An 18,460-nucleotide genomic window follows, 5' to 3' on the forward strand; every position below is an offset into this window, starting at 1 on the left:
GGTTGCTCAAAGAGATCTCCCAATCTCTGTGGCATAAACTTCCCCTTTCCCAATGGTAGTTTAAATCTGGTGCCAGCCAAGGGGCCCTCCAGGCATCCAACTGCAATAATGTCAGTAAGCAGTCAATCACACTGAGGTATTCACACAGACAGCAAACCCAGATGTTAAAAGCATTGAATGCTTTCACTTTAAATTCAACTTTTTAGATGGGAGAAAAAGCTTATAGATTAAGATATAAGCTAAAATATATAAACAAATGTTAAAAAAGCATGGAATTTTATCATAACGGATACATTTGACATTCTACAAACTAGATTTTAAAGGCCAGTGAGGGTATTTAACAGTAATTACAAATTTTTTACACTATTAAAAGTCCAGTTACACCTCATTCAAATGTGAACATCCTGGAAGTTACCATTGACTAGAAACTGAACTGGATCAGCCATGTAAATACTGAAATTACAATAGCAGACCAGAAGCTAAGAATTCTGGGGTGAATAACTCACCTCTTAACTCCTCAAAGCCTGTCCACCATCTACATTGCACAGATCAGGAGTGAGATGGAATACTCTCCACTTGCCTGATGAGTGCAACTCCAAAAGCACTGAGGAAGCTTGACACAAACTCGGACAAAGAAATCCACTTGATCGATACCCAATCTAATACCTTAAATATTCACTCCCTCCACCACTGGGCACAGTGGTAACTGTATGTACAATGTACAAGGTGCACTGCAGCAACTCACTAAGGCTCCTTTGACCACACCTTCCAAACCCGTAATCTAGAAGGACAAAGGCAGCAGACACATGGAAACACCACCACCTGAAAGATCCTCGTCCAAGCCACATACCATCCTAACTTGAAACTATATTGCTACGGTTGTTTCATTGTCCTTGGTCCAAAATCCTGGAACTCCCTTCTTTACAGCACTGTGGTGTACCTCCACCAGATGGACTGTTCAAAACAGTTGCTCCCATCAACTTCTCCAGAACAATTAGGGATGGAAAACAACTGCTGGCCTTGCCAACAACATTCCATCCCATGGAAGAATAAAAAATTCAACTCAGTGCAAATTTTCCAATGGTTTTACAGCAAGACTCACAATGTAAAACTGAACATTTTCATTAATTCACTGATTGCTTAAGGATTACACTCCAGGGGGGACTCAACAGCACAGTCTCTGGAGAAGCACAGAATCATCAACAGCAACTTCTGGATATCCATGTTATTCAAATCATGTGTGGACTCCTGAAGTTGTCAGTTTCAGTGAAGTAATGGTGGCAAACGGATAGCTGCACCATCATTACAACTGCAAAACCTAGCCATTCATTTCCCCTCATTTTAATTCTCAATGAAGCATCCCTTTCCCAGTAAAGAGACTTGCTCTTGGACTCCAGTGATTCCATTCTATGACCAGTCATTGTAATACATGCAACGTTAGTCTAGAATAATAACCTGTGGGTAAAAAATGTGCCTTTACTTAGCACTTCACTAAGATGGTGAAGATTACAAACATGCCACATCTCACTATTTAGAGCCCCAATGTGCTGTGTCACCATGCACCACAACTTACATGCATTTTAGAAGTTTATAATATTTTGCCAATATTTTATTAATTTTGACTCTTTTTGTTTGCAATCTTCCTCGTTCTTTAACTCCTTAAGGATATCAACAATATGTATAGCATAGTTTACTTTAACTGAAGTCTCATCAGCAAAATGGCTTGCCAATTCCTTTAAGCCTCACAAAGGGAGACACAGCCACAAAGTCTTTTCCATAATTTCAGTAAATACATGTCTTTCACTTTTTATATTGAAGTGGAAATTACCTAAGGTGTGATAATTGAACTCAAATTAAAATTAATTTCTCTTCAAATATTATTTTTGCTAGTAATGGGAGATTACCCAAAAACAATTAAATAAAATTCAAAGGTGGCACTGCTTCCTCACAGTGCCAGGGACCCGAGTTCGACTTCGGCCTTGAGTGACAGTGTGGAGTTTGCACCTTCTCCCCTTGTCAGCGTGGGTTTCCTCCCACAGTTCAAAGATGTGCAGGTTAGGTGGATAAGCCATGGTAAATATGCAGGGTTTTTATTTTGGAGAGATTGTAGACTTGATGGGCTGAATGGCCTCCTTCCGCACTGTAGGGATTCTATGGTTCTAAATTTCCTCAGAAATTTGCAATTGTCTTTTACAAAAATACAGTTCTGATCATCTTTCCTTTGCATTCGTGAGTTTGAAATCTTTAATTAGAAGTGGTCACTAACACTCCCCTGTATCTTTAAAACTTCTTTAAAAACTTCAAAGCTAGCACATTGTTTTAACCCTTTACCTTCCCCAAGTATGCACACAATTCACTCTAATTAAAGCTTAATTGCTAAAGTGAGGAAACTTTTCATTTCTCCTTCTCCCTCTTCAACCTTTCATTTATTCTCCTGTATAGCTACTCACTTCCACCACCAACTCCATGAGAGTGATTCACCCACCCCGCTGCGGTACTTTTGTCGCGCAGCGGGCCGGGAGACTCGAGCAGAGGCCGTTTCACGGGCTCCCTACTGGGCAACATGGCCTCCGCGATTCTCTGGCAGCCAGATTTCCGGTATTGTCAGCTCCACGCCAGAAACTGGCGCAGACCTGAATAATTCATGTAAATCCTCATTTAAATACGAATGGGTCCGGGACTGAAGTCTCCAAGCCCGCTAGCCTCTCCTCTCCCACAAGGAGTGTTTCACTCCAGCGGACTTCCGTGTAGCTCCCCACTTGCAGGGAGCTAGTGGCCCAACACCGCTGGAGTGAAGTGGGGCCATCGAGGGATGGGGGTGCCCCTGGGCATTGGCATCGACAGCCTGGCCCCCTGGCACTGCCTAAGGGGCAATGTGACAATGTCCAGGGGGCACCTTGGTTCTGCCCACTCGGCATCGAGGGTCGAGGCTGGTTAGGGCATGTTCAGGGGGCCAGCGATTGGGCTGTAGGGGTGTTGCGGGGAAGGGGGAGGGAGGTGACGGAAGGGCCAGCGATGCTGGAGTTGCGGAGCTGGCCAGCGATCAGGAGGCCGGCAGTGCAGGGCACTGCACATTTGCTGATCTCGGCACTGATGGATCGCCGCATGCACAGTGGCCCACTCAGCACTATGCTGCCGGCCTCTCCAGTGGAATAGGCTCCACCCCCTGAATTTCAGCGTGATTCACGCTGAGGCTCTCTGCAGTGCACAGAGTGTGGGAGATTCATTTTGAAACTCCTGCTGAAAAAACCAGCTTGATTTACTCCAGTTTTTACACAAATTCAACACTCAGATTTTTTTTGGGAGAATCACCCCCATACTTCACTCAGGCAGAGAGAATTGCAAGCTCATTTGAATATAAACTTTTCCACGACTGCCAACTTTGCCAGTAACCAACTTTGTCAATGCTTATTCATTTAATCGCACATCTGAGTACATCATTTCTAACACTGACCATAAGCAATAGAAACGGCAGGTGGTCATTTGGCCCCTCGAACCTGATCCGATTCAATAGGATCATGGCTAATCTGACATTCATAGAAACCCTACAGTGCAGAAGGAGGCCATTCGGCCCATCGAGTCTGCACCGACCACAATCTCACCCAGGCCCTACCCCCACATATTTTACCCACTAATCTACGCATCCCAGGACTCTGAGGGGCAATTTTTTTAACCTGGCCAATCAACCTAACCCACACATCTTTGGACTGTGAGAGGAAACCGGAGCACCCGGAGTAAACCCACGCAGACACGAGGAGAATGTGCAAACTCCACACAGACAGTGACCCGAGCCGGGAATCGAACCCGGGACCCTGGAGCTGTGAAGCAGCAGTGCTAACCACTGTGCTACCGTGCCGCCCATTCCTCACGTCCACTATCCTGCCCTTTCCCTGTAAACCTCGACTCCCTTACTAATCAAAAATCTATCTATCCCAGCCTTAAATATACACAAGGACTCTGCTCCCACAGCTCTCTGTGGCAAGGAGTTCCAAAGATACTCAACCCTCAGAAGAAATTCCTCCTCATCTCAATCTTAAATTGGTGCCCCTTTATTCTGAGACTACGCCCTCTGGTCCTAGACTCTCCCATGAGGGGAAACATCCTCTCACCATTTACCCTGTCAAGCCCTATAAGAACCCTATAAGAATCCTATATGTTTCAATGAGATCACCACTCATTCTTCTAAATTCCAATGAGTAGAATCCCAATCTGTTTAACCTTTCCTCATAAGACAATCCCTCCATACACGGGATCATCTTAGTGAACCTTCTCTAAACTGCTTCCAATGAAATAATATCTTTCCTTAAACAAGGGGACCAAAATTGCTCACAGTGCTCCAGATGTGATCTTACCAATATCTTGTACAGTTGCAGCAAGACTTCCCTACTCTTATATCGCAACCGCCTTGAAATAAGGGCCAACATTCCATGAATCTTCCTGCTTACATGCTGCACCTGTGTGCTAACTTTGTGTTTCATGCACAAGTACCCCCAAGTCCCTTTGTGTTGCAGCTTAAATAATATTCTGTTCTTTTGTTCTCCCTTCCAAAATGAAAGACTTTACATTTTCCCACATTATACTCCATTTACCAGCTTTTTGCCCACTTACTTAACCTATCAATATCTTTTTAAACTGTTTGTATCCCTCTTGCAATTTTTTTCTTGTCTGCAAATTTAGCTACAGTACATTAACTTCTTTCCTCCAAGTCATTAATATATATTGTAAACAGTTACGGTACCAGCACTGATCCCTGTGGAACCCCACTGGTTACAGGTCACCAACCTGAAAAAGAACTCCTTATCCCCACTCACTGTTTCCTGCCATTAGCCAATTCTCTAACTATGCCAATATACTGCCCCCAATGCCATGGGTTCTTATCTTATGATTTAACCTTTTGTGAGATACCTTGTCGAACGTTTTCTGAGAGTCCAAATACTCCACATCTACCGGTTCTCCTCTGTCAACTCTGTTTGATACCTCCTCAAAAAACTCTAATAAAATTAGTCAGACACAATTTCCCTTTCATGAAGCCATACTGACTCTGATTAGATTATAATTTTCCAAATGTGCTGCTATTATCTTGTTAATAACTGATTCCAACATTTCTCCAACAATAGATGTTTGGGTAATCAGCCTATAGTTACTTTTTTTCCTCCCTCCCTTTTTAAATAGGGATGTCAGTTTTCCAATTCTTTGGTACTGCTCCAAAATCCAAGCATTTTTGCAAAATTACAACTAATGCATCCAGTATCTCTGTAACTACTTCTTTTAGGATCCTGGAATGCAAGCCATCAGGGCTAGGGGACTTATCTGCTTTTAGCCCCATTAGTTTGTCTAATACTACTTCTCTGGTGATGGTGATGTACTTAATTCCTCCCCTGAATTATTTACTATTAATGGAATGTTCGAAGTATCTTCAACATAAAAACTGCAAAATATCTGTTTAGCTTCTGTGCCATTTCCTTGTTTCCTATAACTATCTCCCCAGATTTTCTAAGAGGCCTATATTCACTTTGACCTCTCTCTTCTTTTTTATATATTGAAAGAAGCTCTTATTGTCAGTTTTTATATTCCTCGCTAGTTTGCCCTCGTAGCTTATTTTCTCCCTCTCTTTATTATATTTGCTGGATTCTGAATTTATCCCAGTCTTCAGGGCCACCACTGACTTTTTCCTTCTTATATGCCTGCCACTGCTTGCTTACTGTCTTTCCTGCTAATCTATCCGCCCAGTCTACTTTAGCTAACTCTATCCCCATTTCATTGCAAGTCTCTTTATTTAAGTTAAACACAGTTGTTTCAGATTCAGGTTTCACAATCTCAGGCTCAAGATTAAATCATATCATGTTATGATCACTACTTCCCAGGGGATCTTTTACTCTGAGGTCATTTATTAAACATGCCTCATTAACCATTACCAGGTCCAAGATAGCCTGTTCCCTAGTTGGCTCCCTGACACTGGATGGCAGAGTGACAGAAACAGAAAATTGCAGGAGAGAACTGTTCAAACATGTCTCCCTACGGTGACAGACAGCTTCGCCTAACGGAAGTTTCGGTTTCCAGTACAATTATTTTGAATTGATCATTCACTATACAGGCTGTGGCACCACAGCTGTTGGAGTTAGTTGGGACCTCACACTTGAACTGTGGCATACTGAAGCTAAAAATGTGTAGAAAATTAACTGCAAAGGGACTAGAAGATCAATCCCTCTAACAGGCAATTAAAAAACAGAAATACAAAACAAAGAACTCAAAAGGAATCAAATAAATTAACTTTTTTCATCAGTCAGTATTTAAGAGCAATATGCAAAACCAAAAATACTGCAGATGCTAGAAACCTGAAAAAAATGCAACACGTGCTTTAAAAACTCAGCTAGATAGTATCTGTGGAAAAATGTTAGAATTACTCATGTCAGGTAGCATGTCAGATGCTAAAAGAGAAAATGCTGGAAAATCTCAGCAGGTCTGGCAACATCTATAAGGAGAGAAAAGATCTGACGTTTCGAGTCCAGATGACTCTTTGTCAAAGCTGATGTCAGATGCTGTTTGACCTGCTGAGTACTTCCACCAATTAAGAAAAATAAATGGACACTAAATTGGGGATATCTGACAGTATTAGCAGATATGCCGCTTTACTGAATAAAGACAACTGTAGCCCATTAATGATGCACAGGATGAAATGAAGGTTGGTGTGGTGTAACAAATCAAAATAACCACAAACATCAACAGGAGAAAACAAAAGCAGATCCAAACAAATACAGGTCGAGTATCATTTATCCATAAATCCAAAAACCAAACAGATCCAAAACTACCCTTCTTTTGAATCTCACTGATCTTTAGCGTGGGAAGACTGGTTGTTTGACTGCACTGTTTACCGTGTGATTTTGTGATGAACACGTCAAAAAGAAACTCATTACACATATCCTGTGTTTATTATTCAGCGATACATCCAACTTTTCAACCATTTTAGTTTGTATGTGATATCCAAAAAACAAAATTATCAGATATCCAAAATGCAATTAGCCCCAAGGATTTTGGATAAAGGTTACGCGACTTGTAGAAGAAAAATGGGGAGGTCATCAAAGGGTACTTTTGGAACTATAAAAAAATAAAATACAAAACTAAAACATCTTCCATGATGAGCCAAAAAGGTGTGTCGGAATAGCTTGTATGGTTTCCTTTCCCTGCTTTACTGAAATAGGACGCAGAACACAAATAGCGGAAATGATTAATTAAATGGAAAAAATAAAGAAACGGAACAAAAATTAAATTAAATTAAAAGTTTATTTAAATGACACCAGTAAGTGTTTAGTTTTTACAACTGCCCGGATTGGTGTGCTTGGAACTCACTAGTGTACTTTTAGTAACTTTCACAGTAACTTACAGTTGGTAGTAGTCTTAGTGCAGCTTTTATGACACTATATTCCAGACCATTTTATCAAATAAAACTGATTTTTTTCTGTGTGTAGTAGGGTCTGGTACATACAGAGTTAATGTGAGGCTGAGTACTCTAACCACCCACACAATGATGTAAGAAGGCACATGACCCAGAGTCAGGTCAGTCTGGAGATGAACAGAGATGTGCAAAGACTGAGGATGCAGTCAGCTCCGTAACTGTATCCTCTACATATGTAGTTACGAGTTGTTAATAAAGACTTGCTGTTAAAATACTCAAGACTGCGAACCCTACTTCATGGTGCCTGAAACAGGATTCTTCATGGTGGCAGTGTCTAGATCAAAAACATTCACCCTCACAAGAATGCAGAAAAACTAAGGAAAAGGTCACCTTCAAAGGATTCTAAACTATAACCAACTCCCAGCTGAAGCTACAGATGCGGAGAAAATTTACTAGGAAGAAGAGCCTGGCAGCGAAAAGGTTGAAGTTTTACTCTTGCATAAGACACCACTTAATTTCCTTTGGAAGTCTGGTTTCAGCAAGCATAGCTCATGGCCTGCCTGGCTGAGAAAGTGTTTAAAAAATTCCAGATCGTCCTGAGAATTCCCTTTTCATTCATTCAGTCAGTCAGTTAGAAGCACCGTTTGAAAGAAACCCATCGCTAATCCTGATCCCTGACTCTGAGTCAACACATGGCTCCTGAGTTCAGCAAAGAGGAAAATAAATTAATAATTATGTCTACTTCAAGTACCTGGTGGCTGCCCAGCTTCCTGGATTGCAAACCTGCAGTTCTTCGCTGCATATCCAGAATTGCAACTCAAAACCGCTGATTGAATTAAGTCAGCAACTAGCCAACCCACACAACCATTGCAAAGCTTTCTTCAGGCAGAGGCGCATCATTGCCATTTGGAAAACCTGGCAAGAGCAAGAAAATCCATTGCTATGCCATTGGAAGCCTAGTAAGGAGTCTAACAACACCAGGTTAAAGTCCAACAGGTTTATTTGGTAGCAAACGCCACTAGCTTTCGGAGCGCTGCTCCTTCGTCAGATGGAGTGGAAATCTGCTCTCAAACAGGGCACAAAGACACAAAATCAAGCTACAGAATACTGATTAGAATGCGAATTTCTACAGCCAACCAGGTCTTAAAGATACAGACAATGTGAGTGGAGGGAGCATTAAGCACAGGTTAAAGAGATGTGTATTGTCTCCAGACAGGACAGCCAGTGAGATTCTGCAAGTCCAGCAGGCAAGCTGTAGTGGAAGCCTATACAGCAATCTTTTAAAGCTGTCCCCACACTTTTAAAAATCTTCAAAATGGATCACAACTCCCCCCTCCAGCTCCACTGGGGATCCACCCATCACATAGACCAGTCGTAAAATTGGAGTCCTTGAAGGAAACGATTTTTAAGATACAGCATTGCTACAGGTCTAAATATAAAATATCAACAGCAGAATAAGTCAATACACTTCTTTGCTCGATTGGGGCAATTGCCGATGACATCACTGCACTACAAGTCATCAAAGTTTATTTATTAGTGTCACAAGTAGGCTTACATTAACACTGCAATAAGTTGCTGTGAAAATCCCCCTAGTTGCCACACTCACCTGTTCGGGTACACTGAGGAAGAATTTAGCATGGCCAATGCACCTAACCAGCACATCTTTCGGACAATGGGCCCTATTTTACCATTTTGATTCTAAGTGCTGGGCAGACTTGAAACTGGGAGTGTTTCAGATCCGGCTTTTAGACATGTTCTCAGACGTCCCCACCCGCACTCTGCCTGAAAAAATATCAGCGATTCTGAACCGCGCTGCACAAGTCTGTGGGCGGGGCTTAACGCGTCCGGAAACCTGCAGCTCCAATCGACGCCTCCAACTGTGCATGCACAGGAAAAAAAAGGATAGGATGCAGCTCCCCTGCCACATTGCTTCTGGGCCAGATGCCTCCCCCGGCCCACACAGACACTGCCCCACCCCTACAACATTACCAACCCCCTTGCTCCCACCACCCAGACCGATCATGAGCCCCCCTTCCCCCTCACTGATCACAGGCAGCAGACCCCTCCTTCTCCCTCACTGATCACAGGCAAAGTGGCAACGGACCCCCCTTTCTCCCTCACTGATCACAGGCAGAGTGGCAGCGGACGCCCTTTCCCCCTCAGTAATCACAGGCAGAGTGGCAGCGGACGCCCTTTCCCTCTCAGTAATCACAGGCAGAGTGGCAGCGGACCCCTCCTTCCCCCTCACTGATCTCAGGCAGAATGGCAACGGACCCCTCTTCCCCGTCACTGATCACAGGCAGAGTGGCAGTGGTCCCCCTCCCCCCACCAATCTCAAGCAGAGAGCCGTCGAATGCTCGGCACTCACCTCCTCACTAGCTGGAGCTTCCGAATCGGACTTTTGTGGAGCATATCTATTTTGTGCTGATTCTAGATGGGCGAACGTGATGATAAAGGGGAAAGTGCCGGTAAGGTTGGGCATGCAGCCCATGAAGTCAATTTAAATGCATGCAAATGCATTTAAATGGTCGTCGCGCCCGTTTTGAGCGCAGTCCCAATCGCAGCCATTTTCGGGCCTTGAAAAAGGGGGAACTGGCACGGAGGCAGGCGCAGATCGTGCTACTCACCTCACGCCCGACTTTACTAAGTTTTCGCGCCCAAAAATGGGCGCAACTTCATGGTAAAATCGGGCCCAATGAGTCATCTGTCAATTTTTAAATTCTTAATTCTTAAGTTCTTAAAATTCTTCGACATTTATTTCAAACAGAGAAACAATAAAATATTAGCGAGAGACAGATTTAATAAGTCCAACTGTTCAGTGAACTTGTTGATTCTTTCATTAGCTGTAGACTGCCAGAAAGATGTGAATATGGCTGAGCTCAGCCGAGGCAACACTGTGATGGCTGTTCAAGATGATTCAGTCTCTGACCTCCTTCAAGCTAAAGATTTTACCCTGGACAAGGTGATCCACCTCGTTGGACTGCCTGAGCTAAGTGAGCAGCGCAGGACCATCCCAAGGGGAGAGTACACTATTTGGGGCAGAAATCAACCCTCAATCCACTATAACTGATCACAAAAATGCAGGGACCATCCAAGTCAAGGAAAGAAATTCCTCAACAGTCCAGCAGAGCGATCTTGCCCGCACTGCGGTACAAAGCAACCTCACAGGAAAGCTCAGTGCCCTGCGAGCACTCCCTAATGACTCCACTTCAACTAACAGGGCCACTTTGTCAAAAACCCAGCACTGCACCAGATATCCCAAAGGTAACTCATGAGGTCGAGACCAAAACCCTGAAGACGTACAACCATGCTTCTTGGCTGACATCAGAGAATATGGCTCTTCATTTTGGAATGCTGACATCCTGATAGATAGTCGTCCAAGAAATTTTAAATTAGATTCAGGTGCCAGCATAACAGTTCCGTCAGACAGATGAGGAACCATGGCCTTAAGGCCAGTGGATCTGAACAATAGACCCTCCGCTTTATGGAACAGGAGACGACCAATTGTCGGTCATTAGCATGATCTTTGCCATAATCAGCCTCTCTTGCTTTTGAGCAAGATTGCCTCGTAGCAGTTTCACAACAAAAAAAACTATAAATGAGCATGCTACTCAATATTCTTCTTGCTACAGGAATGCCCTTCCTCAACCTCAGAGAACTTCCACATGGTCCAAACAGAAAAATAAGAAAAGGCATCACCAACCAGAAGAATAACATTTTCACCCACCTTTCAAGAAACAATCAAGAGTAACAACAACCATCTACCTCCAAACCAGCCAGACCAACCAGGCATGGTTTAACACCAAGCAATGAAATAAATGGATGAAACCATATCCAAGTGCCAATCTAACCTCCAAGCCAGAAACCCAAATCCGAACCACCGGAGCCTAACATTCCCCCGATAGAACAGTGAATGAGATGTGGAAATGTCATCAAACCACCTGAACCTCCAGCGTCAAGGACTTGAAGGGGGAAATGGGGGTTGTGAGAATGTTGTTAGTTAATACTGTAATAGCAATAATGTTGGAATAGCATTAAGGTTGTAACAATAAGGTAAATGCACAAGACATATTACAATGCAAGACTTGAAGTAAACCAAAGTAACTATCGATGGGATAAAGATCTGGAAGAGGATGTTGCAGTAGAGTCTGGTACACGCAGGATTAATGTGGGACTGAGTACAGTACAACCCACGGTCACTCTCAAGATGGACAGAGATGTGTAAAGACCTAGGATGGAGTCAGCTCCATAACTGTACCCTCTACTGTATATATGTATACAGTTAATAAGACATCATTGTTAACATACTCAAAACCATGAAGCCTACTTCATGGTGACTGATGCAGAATTTTTCACTGCGCGTTTTTGATAAATTCAGATATATCTGTAAAATCAAAATGAAAACTGTTCCAAAGCAAATCTGCTGTCATTTTACTCTACATAAATTGGCTGCCGTGTTTACACTTGACCGTTTTTTAAAAATATCTCATTGCTTGAGAAGTACTTTGGGATGTACTGAACACCTGAAGGGCCTATGAAAATGCAAGCTCTATACGCAGCAAATACAATACAAAGCAAATTTCTTACTGATCCTTTACTTGCAATATTCCGACTACAAATGCTTGGAATTCTGAAAATACATGAGCACTAATGAGACTGTGGTGCCCTCTGTTGATCATGCAGCTAAAAGCTAAGGGATAGCAATATAATGGAGTTCATTTTCCAGCGAGTTGTATTAAAATCAAACATAAATTTCAAAGAAAAAGTATAGCTTTCAAAAATCAAGAAAAACTGCACTTTGATAGCAAACAAATGATTGCATTGCATTTCTTCATCATCAGTGAATTCACAAACTTGTCCAAATTCTGAAGCCAGCATATAAATTCTATCTGCACCATTTCTTCTTGTCACCCTTTTCTAAACCTATTCTGAAAATGTTGACAAATAAATATAGCAATTAAGTCACAACAGCAATTTTTAAGTTGACAGATCAAAAGAAAGAAGATCACTCAAACTGCTGTATAAAATTCACACCCCAGACCATTAGAAGTCCTTGTATGAAGTTTGAGCTTACATTACCCAGATCTCTATTTGAATGTTTCTGCTCATATATATATATATACACGTGTATAATATATACACGTATATATATATACATATATATGAAACAGATTTTAAAAATAAATGATTAAATTCAGTTTGATTGCATAGAAGTCAATTGTTGGATTATTTCAAAACAAAATTCTTCTGAATTAATAAACATATTACAGGGAAAAATAAAGGCGGCAGCATTGCAGTGTGCATTAATGAGTGGATTCATTTGTACTTGAAACAAAATTGAATTTCCCACGGATAGCTTGCCCTATAAAGCCAACAATCATGTTCAATCTTTTCAACACAAGTGATGCAACATTGAACAGGATATTATAGGAATTACGACAAAAACTATCCATACCTCGCGCTGTTCAGAATATTTTTCTTTTCCTGCTCTTCCTTTCGTGCCCGAAGCTGTTCTTGTGCCATGGCCATTTCTTCCTCCATGGAAGACAATTCCTCTTTGGCACGACGACGATTCTCCTATTGAAGATCATTAAATTGCATAACAATTCAAGGTGCATTACTGAATTACAACTCCGACCAATGTACTACCTTTTACTGGTCTCTGGGGAATAAACATTCAGTATTGCCCGCTTCAACACCTTCATGGCAATAGTACAAATTGTACACCAGAACAGGAACCAGATTACAATTATTTGAATTTATTTTGGAGATATAATAAATCAATGTTGTACAGTTCTCTGATTTCCCCAACTTCACTTTAGCAAATTTGTTATTTCTGATATATTGGTTCACAGGTGAGGAGGAGGGGTGGTGGGGGGTTGTGGGGAAGAAAGCATATTACTGAAGCCACAAATATTTCCATTATTCAAAGTTACACATTTTGCTCCATTCACAGAATCTATTCAAAAATAAAAAAGGTTATAAAAATGCATAAAATGCCACAATAGCTACCATATAATTAATTCCTGATTTTGTTTTCTTGACTTTGTTCCAATCCTATCTATCTCTATGCACCTAGGACATATCCTGGAATACTTTCTGTCTTGATTGGCAGTGACCTTAAGGCTGTCTTTTCAACACTTTCTCTACCGGGACTGGGCACGTGGCTTCAAGATTCCTGGAATGTAACATCACACAGGAGTGTTCAGGCTGTGATGATGAGACATTAAGGGCAGTCACAGGCAAAATATCTGCTTCTGGGCTGTCTGTAATCAACTGTTTTAAAAGCATAAAACATGCTAAGATAGTGAGAAGGAAATAAAGCGCATCAAAAAATTCCTTTATATTATTTAACATTTTAACAAAATGCACTTTCACTTATTGAAAATGGGATTAATTTCCAAATGGCACAATGGATGAACGAAAGTTAAAATATTGTAAAGTGTTTTAAAACATGCGGAATGAACCAGGTTAGAATGATATTGGGCTATAAAAGCACAGAAAAAATTATGTAAAGAATATTAGGCCACAGTTAGAGTACTGCTTACATTCTGATCACCACATTACAGGAAGGGTGTAATCACACCAGACAAGGAACAGAGGAGATTTACGAGGATGTTGCCAAGACTGGAGAATTTTAACTATGGGAAGAGATTGGATAGGCTGAGCTTGTTTTCTGTGGAACATAGGAGGCCAAGAGATTTAAACGAAGTGTGTAAGATAATGTAGGGTCCTGGATAGAGTAGATAGAAAGGAGCCATTTGCCTTGGCAGAGAGGTCAAAACAAAGGGTATATATATAGATTTAAAATAATTGGTAGAAGGATTAGAGGGGAGTTAAAGAGAATGTTTTTCGCTCAGAGAATGGTGTAGGTTTGGAACTCACTGTTTGAAAGAGTGGTAGAGGTATACTCACTGCATTTAAAATAAATCTTTGAGATGCACTTGAAACGCTGTAACCCACAGGGCTATGGATCAAGAACTGGAAAGTGGGATTAGGCTAGATAGTTCATTTTCAGCTAGCACAGATGTGATGGGCCAAATGATTTCCTTTAGTGCCATAACGTTCCATGATTCTATAATTGTGCCATTTATATTCTTCAAGTGAATATGCATCATACTTCCAATCTACATTTCAGAAATAGTATGTGCAAATTTGTCATCTGACACCCAGTGGTACAGGAATACTAAAGCCATATGAAATAACCTTAGTCTTGCGTCCTTAGTAAAGTTTTCCCACTTTCTTTATTTATCTTCCTTTCCACTTTGAGGAATGGACCCAAGATTGATGGTAGGTGATTAATGGAACAGGACTGAGTGCAAGCTGGCCAAGGAGGGAGAGAAACATGCTTTCAAATGTTTAAATACCTGCTTACCTTGATGATTTTTAATTTAAGTTTATTTATTGTCACAAGTAGGCTTGCATCAACACTGCAATGAAGTTACTGTGAAAATCCCCCAGTCGCCACACTCCGGTGTCTCTTCAGGGAAAATTTAGCATGGCCAATGCACCTAACCAGCACGTCTTTCAGACTGTGGGAGGAAACCGGAGCACCCGGAGGAAATCCACACAGACACAGGGAGAACGTGCAAACTCCACTCAGACAGTTGGGAATTGAACCCTGGTCCCTGGCACTGAGAGGCAGCATGGCACCCATCACAAGAGGTTTGCAGCCATATGCCCACTTGCAGTAAAGCAGTTAAAAAAGTGAGCAAAGTGCAAGTTGCACACTGTTACATGGTCACTCTCAAGGTAACTGTCAGGCAGGACAGGAACCATTACACAATATTCCCTTGGCACTTTGGGATAGGGAAAACGGGAACCAAGTCAAAAATATACCAGCTACAGCAGTATTCCAACAAATTGCCGTAATCATTTTTAAAAATAGATTCTGTAAATGGAACACTTAGAACTGGAGCAGAATGCCTGGAAGTAGAGACAGGAGCTCAGGGGAAACAGGCAGGGGGAATGTCAGTCAGCTAAATCACAAAAAAAAATTAAAACCATTCAAAAGTGGTGTAAGCAGGCCAGGGAAAATCAGCAAGCCAAATTTAAAAGTTCAAATATTGCACAATGTAAACATCCAGGAAAAAATAAAATGTCCAAGTAGAACTGGGCAATTTGTGTCAAAAACACCACCAGTGATGGGAGGCCTGTAACTACAGCTTTGCCATACCACCATCTAGTGGCCAGAGGCTCTGCCAGTGCAACTAATAGTAACATGTTTTCTCAATTACAAATTATTAGCATGTTCCTTTGGGTTTCCACCCCACATCATAAATGCTGACAGCAGAGAATGATGGAAAAATGTATCAACAGGAAATAAGGCTTGTGGAAAAGCTTAACAAAGAATAAAGATTTAGTCAAGACTTTTAATACACATATCCTGCTGTCTGTCTGCCCATATTACCAGTTTATGTCCTTCTGAAGTCTGCTCCTACCTGCCTACTGTTTTTTTACATTTCGAAATTTCATATTATCTGCAAACATTGAAATGACATCTTGCATTACCTAAGTTCAGGTTGTGGCCATGATGTGGAGATGCCTGCGTAGGACTGGGATGGGCACAGTAAGAAGTCTCACAACAACGGGTTAAAGTCCAACAGGTTTATTTGGTGTCACGAGCTTTTGGAGCTCTGCTCCTTCATCAGGTGAGTCACCTGAGTCAGCCTCAACTGATGAAGGAGCAGCGCTCCGAAGGCTCGTGATACCAAATAAACCTGTTGGACTTTAACCTGGTGGTGTGAGACTTCTTACTAAGTTCAGGTTATCAATATATATAGAAAGAAGCAGTGATCTCAATACTGACCCATGGGAAACACAGTTCTTAAATTTATTTACAGGATGTGGGCGTCACTGGCTAGGCGAGCATTTATTGTCCATCCCTAGTTGCCCTTGAGGGTACACCACTGTGTACCTCCCACCAATCTGAAGAATAACCATTATCCACTTTGCCAAACACCCAACATCATTGTTCCCCCAGCATCAACTTCAGATACTGAAGCAGTCCATGTCCAAACGCAGAAAGACCTGGACAATATCCAGGCTTGGGCTGAAGTGGCAAGTAACATTCATGCCACACAAGTGTCAGGCAATGATCATCTCCAACGAGAGAGGGTCGAACCATCGCCCCTTGACATTCAATGGCATTGCCATTGCTGAATTCCCCCACTATCAACATTCTGGGGGTTACCATTGACCAGAAACTGAACTGGACTAGCCATATAAAAACTGTGGCCATCAGAGCAGGTCAGAGGCTAGGAATCAAACAGTAAGTAACTTAACTCCTGACTCCCCATAGCCTGTCCACCATTTATAAGTCACAAGTCAGGAGTGTAATGAAATATGCTCCACTTGCCTCTATAAATGCAACTCCAACAATACAAGCAACTCAATCCCATCCAGGACAAAGCAGCCCACTTGATTATTACTCCTTTAACAAACATTCAATCTCTCCACCACCAACTAACAGTGGCAGCTGTGTGTACCATCTACAAGATGCACTGCAAGAACTCAGCAACATTCCTTAGGCAACAACTTTCAAATCCACATCTACAAGATGCATTGCAGGAACTCAGCAAGGTTCCTTTGGCAACACCTTCCAAACCCACGATCACTTACCATCTAGAAGGACAAGGGCAGCAGATACCTGGGAAAACCACCACCTGGAAATTCCCCTCCAAGTCATACACTATCCTGAATTGTAAACGTCACCATTCTTCCATTGTCACTGGGTCAAAATCCTGGAATTCCTTCCCTAACAGCACTACGGATGTACCTACATCTCAGGGACTACATCTCACTGCCACCTTCTGAAGAGCAACTAGGGATGGGCAACACATGCTAGTCTAGCCAGCAATGCTCGGATCCTGTAAAATGAATTTTTAAAAACTTAGGCTAATTGGGATGTAGTTGCCAGGTTTATCTTTTTTTTAGAAGGAATGTAATGTTTGCAATCCTCCAATTCTCTGACATCACCCCATACATAAGGATGATAGGAAGATTGTGGCTAGAGCTACTACAATTTCCACATTTGCTTCCCTGACTAACATAAGATACATCTCATCAAGACTGATAATTGTTCTACTTTGAGAACTACCAACCTCTTATGTAACTCTTTATCTATTTTTATCCTATCCAACATTGCTACTGCCTCTAATCTTATTGCTATATTGGCAGTAAAGTCTTCAGTGAAGACAGAGGCAAAGTTCTCATTTAATACCTCAGCTATGTTCTTCACTCCACAAGATCATCACCTTTTTGGTCCCTAATCAGTTCCATCCTTACTGTGACTGTTCTAAATGATGGCACATAAGTTCACCCTGGAGGTCTTGAAAAACCCCTCCAAGAACAGGAGTCAACTTATACAGCAAGTATAAAAGTGAACTGCTGGCAAGGGTGGTCACCGTCTTTATTGTTTGCCACACGGGGTCCTCTATGACTTGTGAATGTCTTAAACTCCCATGCATTTCTGCAAAATAATCCACATCACCCACACGGTCCTTTGAACCCAGTTATAAGGTACTGGTAAATAAAACATCCATTTGTGAGGTGAAAACTTGAGGTTGACCACTAATGTGATTATAGGATGCTGTGGCTCAAAGGGGCCGAGAGTGAGTTGACTTATTTGCTAAGTATATGTAAAAGCATGATTTCTGGGTTTACTGGGTCAATTTATATGCTACTTTTCTGGTATGTGCTTATAAAATACTTTTTGGTTTCCATTCAGCGCAATCAATTCTCATGCTCTTTCAATTACTTCTTGTGAAAATAGTTTCAATTTTGTATTAGTACAGCTGATCAAAACTTAAGCATTAGCACCTCCCAATATTTCATGTATACAGAAACACTGTTCAGACAAATTCCTGATTTTTCGAACTATAAAATGATATTGCAGTTACACTGACTTACCTGTCGAGTTTTACCAGCTTGCTTGACACTATAAAACATTGGTCCAAGTTCAGCTAGCCACTCCCCATCCACTGCGGTAACACACTGCATGTACTCCTGGAAAACAGAAATGAATTCATCATGCAGTCTGCCTAAACCAGACAACAACTTCCCTCC

At 41.7% G+C, this 18,460-nt stretch overlaps 1 protein-coding gene across 1 annotated transcript in view; it reads right to left on the reverse strand.

Moving 5' to 3' along the window:
* dhx38 (DEAH (Asp-Glu-Ala-His) box polypeptide 38) overlaps window positions 1-18,460 on the reverse strand; it is a 105,273-nt gene that overhangs the window by 22,870 nt on the left and 63,943 nt on the right. Inside the window, exons 25-26 of the mRNA XM_078210651.1 lie at window positions 18,305-18,400; window positions 12,849-12,970 (exon numbers count right to left, since the gene is read on the reverse strand). Of these exons, the coding sequence (XP_078066777.1) occupies window positions 12,849-12,970; window positions 18,305-18,400 (218 nt within the window). The remainder of the gene's footprint in view (window positions 1-12,848; window positions 12,971-18,304; window positions 18,401-18,460) is intronic.

This window comes from Mustelus asterias, chromosome 4 (assembly GCF_964213995.1).
Source record: "Mustelus asterias chromosome 4, sMusAst1.hap1.1, whole genome shotgun sequence".
Taxonomy (NCBI): Eukaryota; Metazoa; Chordata; class Chondrichthyes; order Carcharhiniformes; family Triakidae; genus Mustelus; species Mustelus asterias.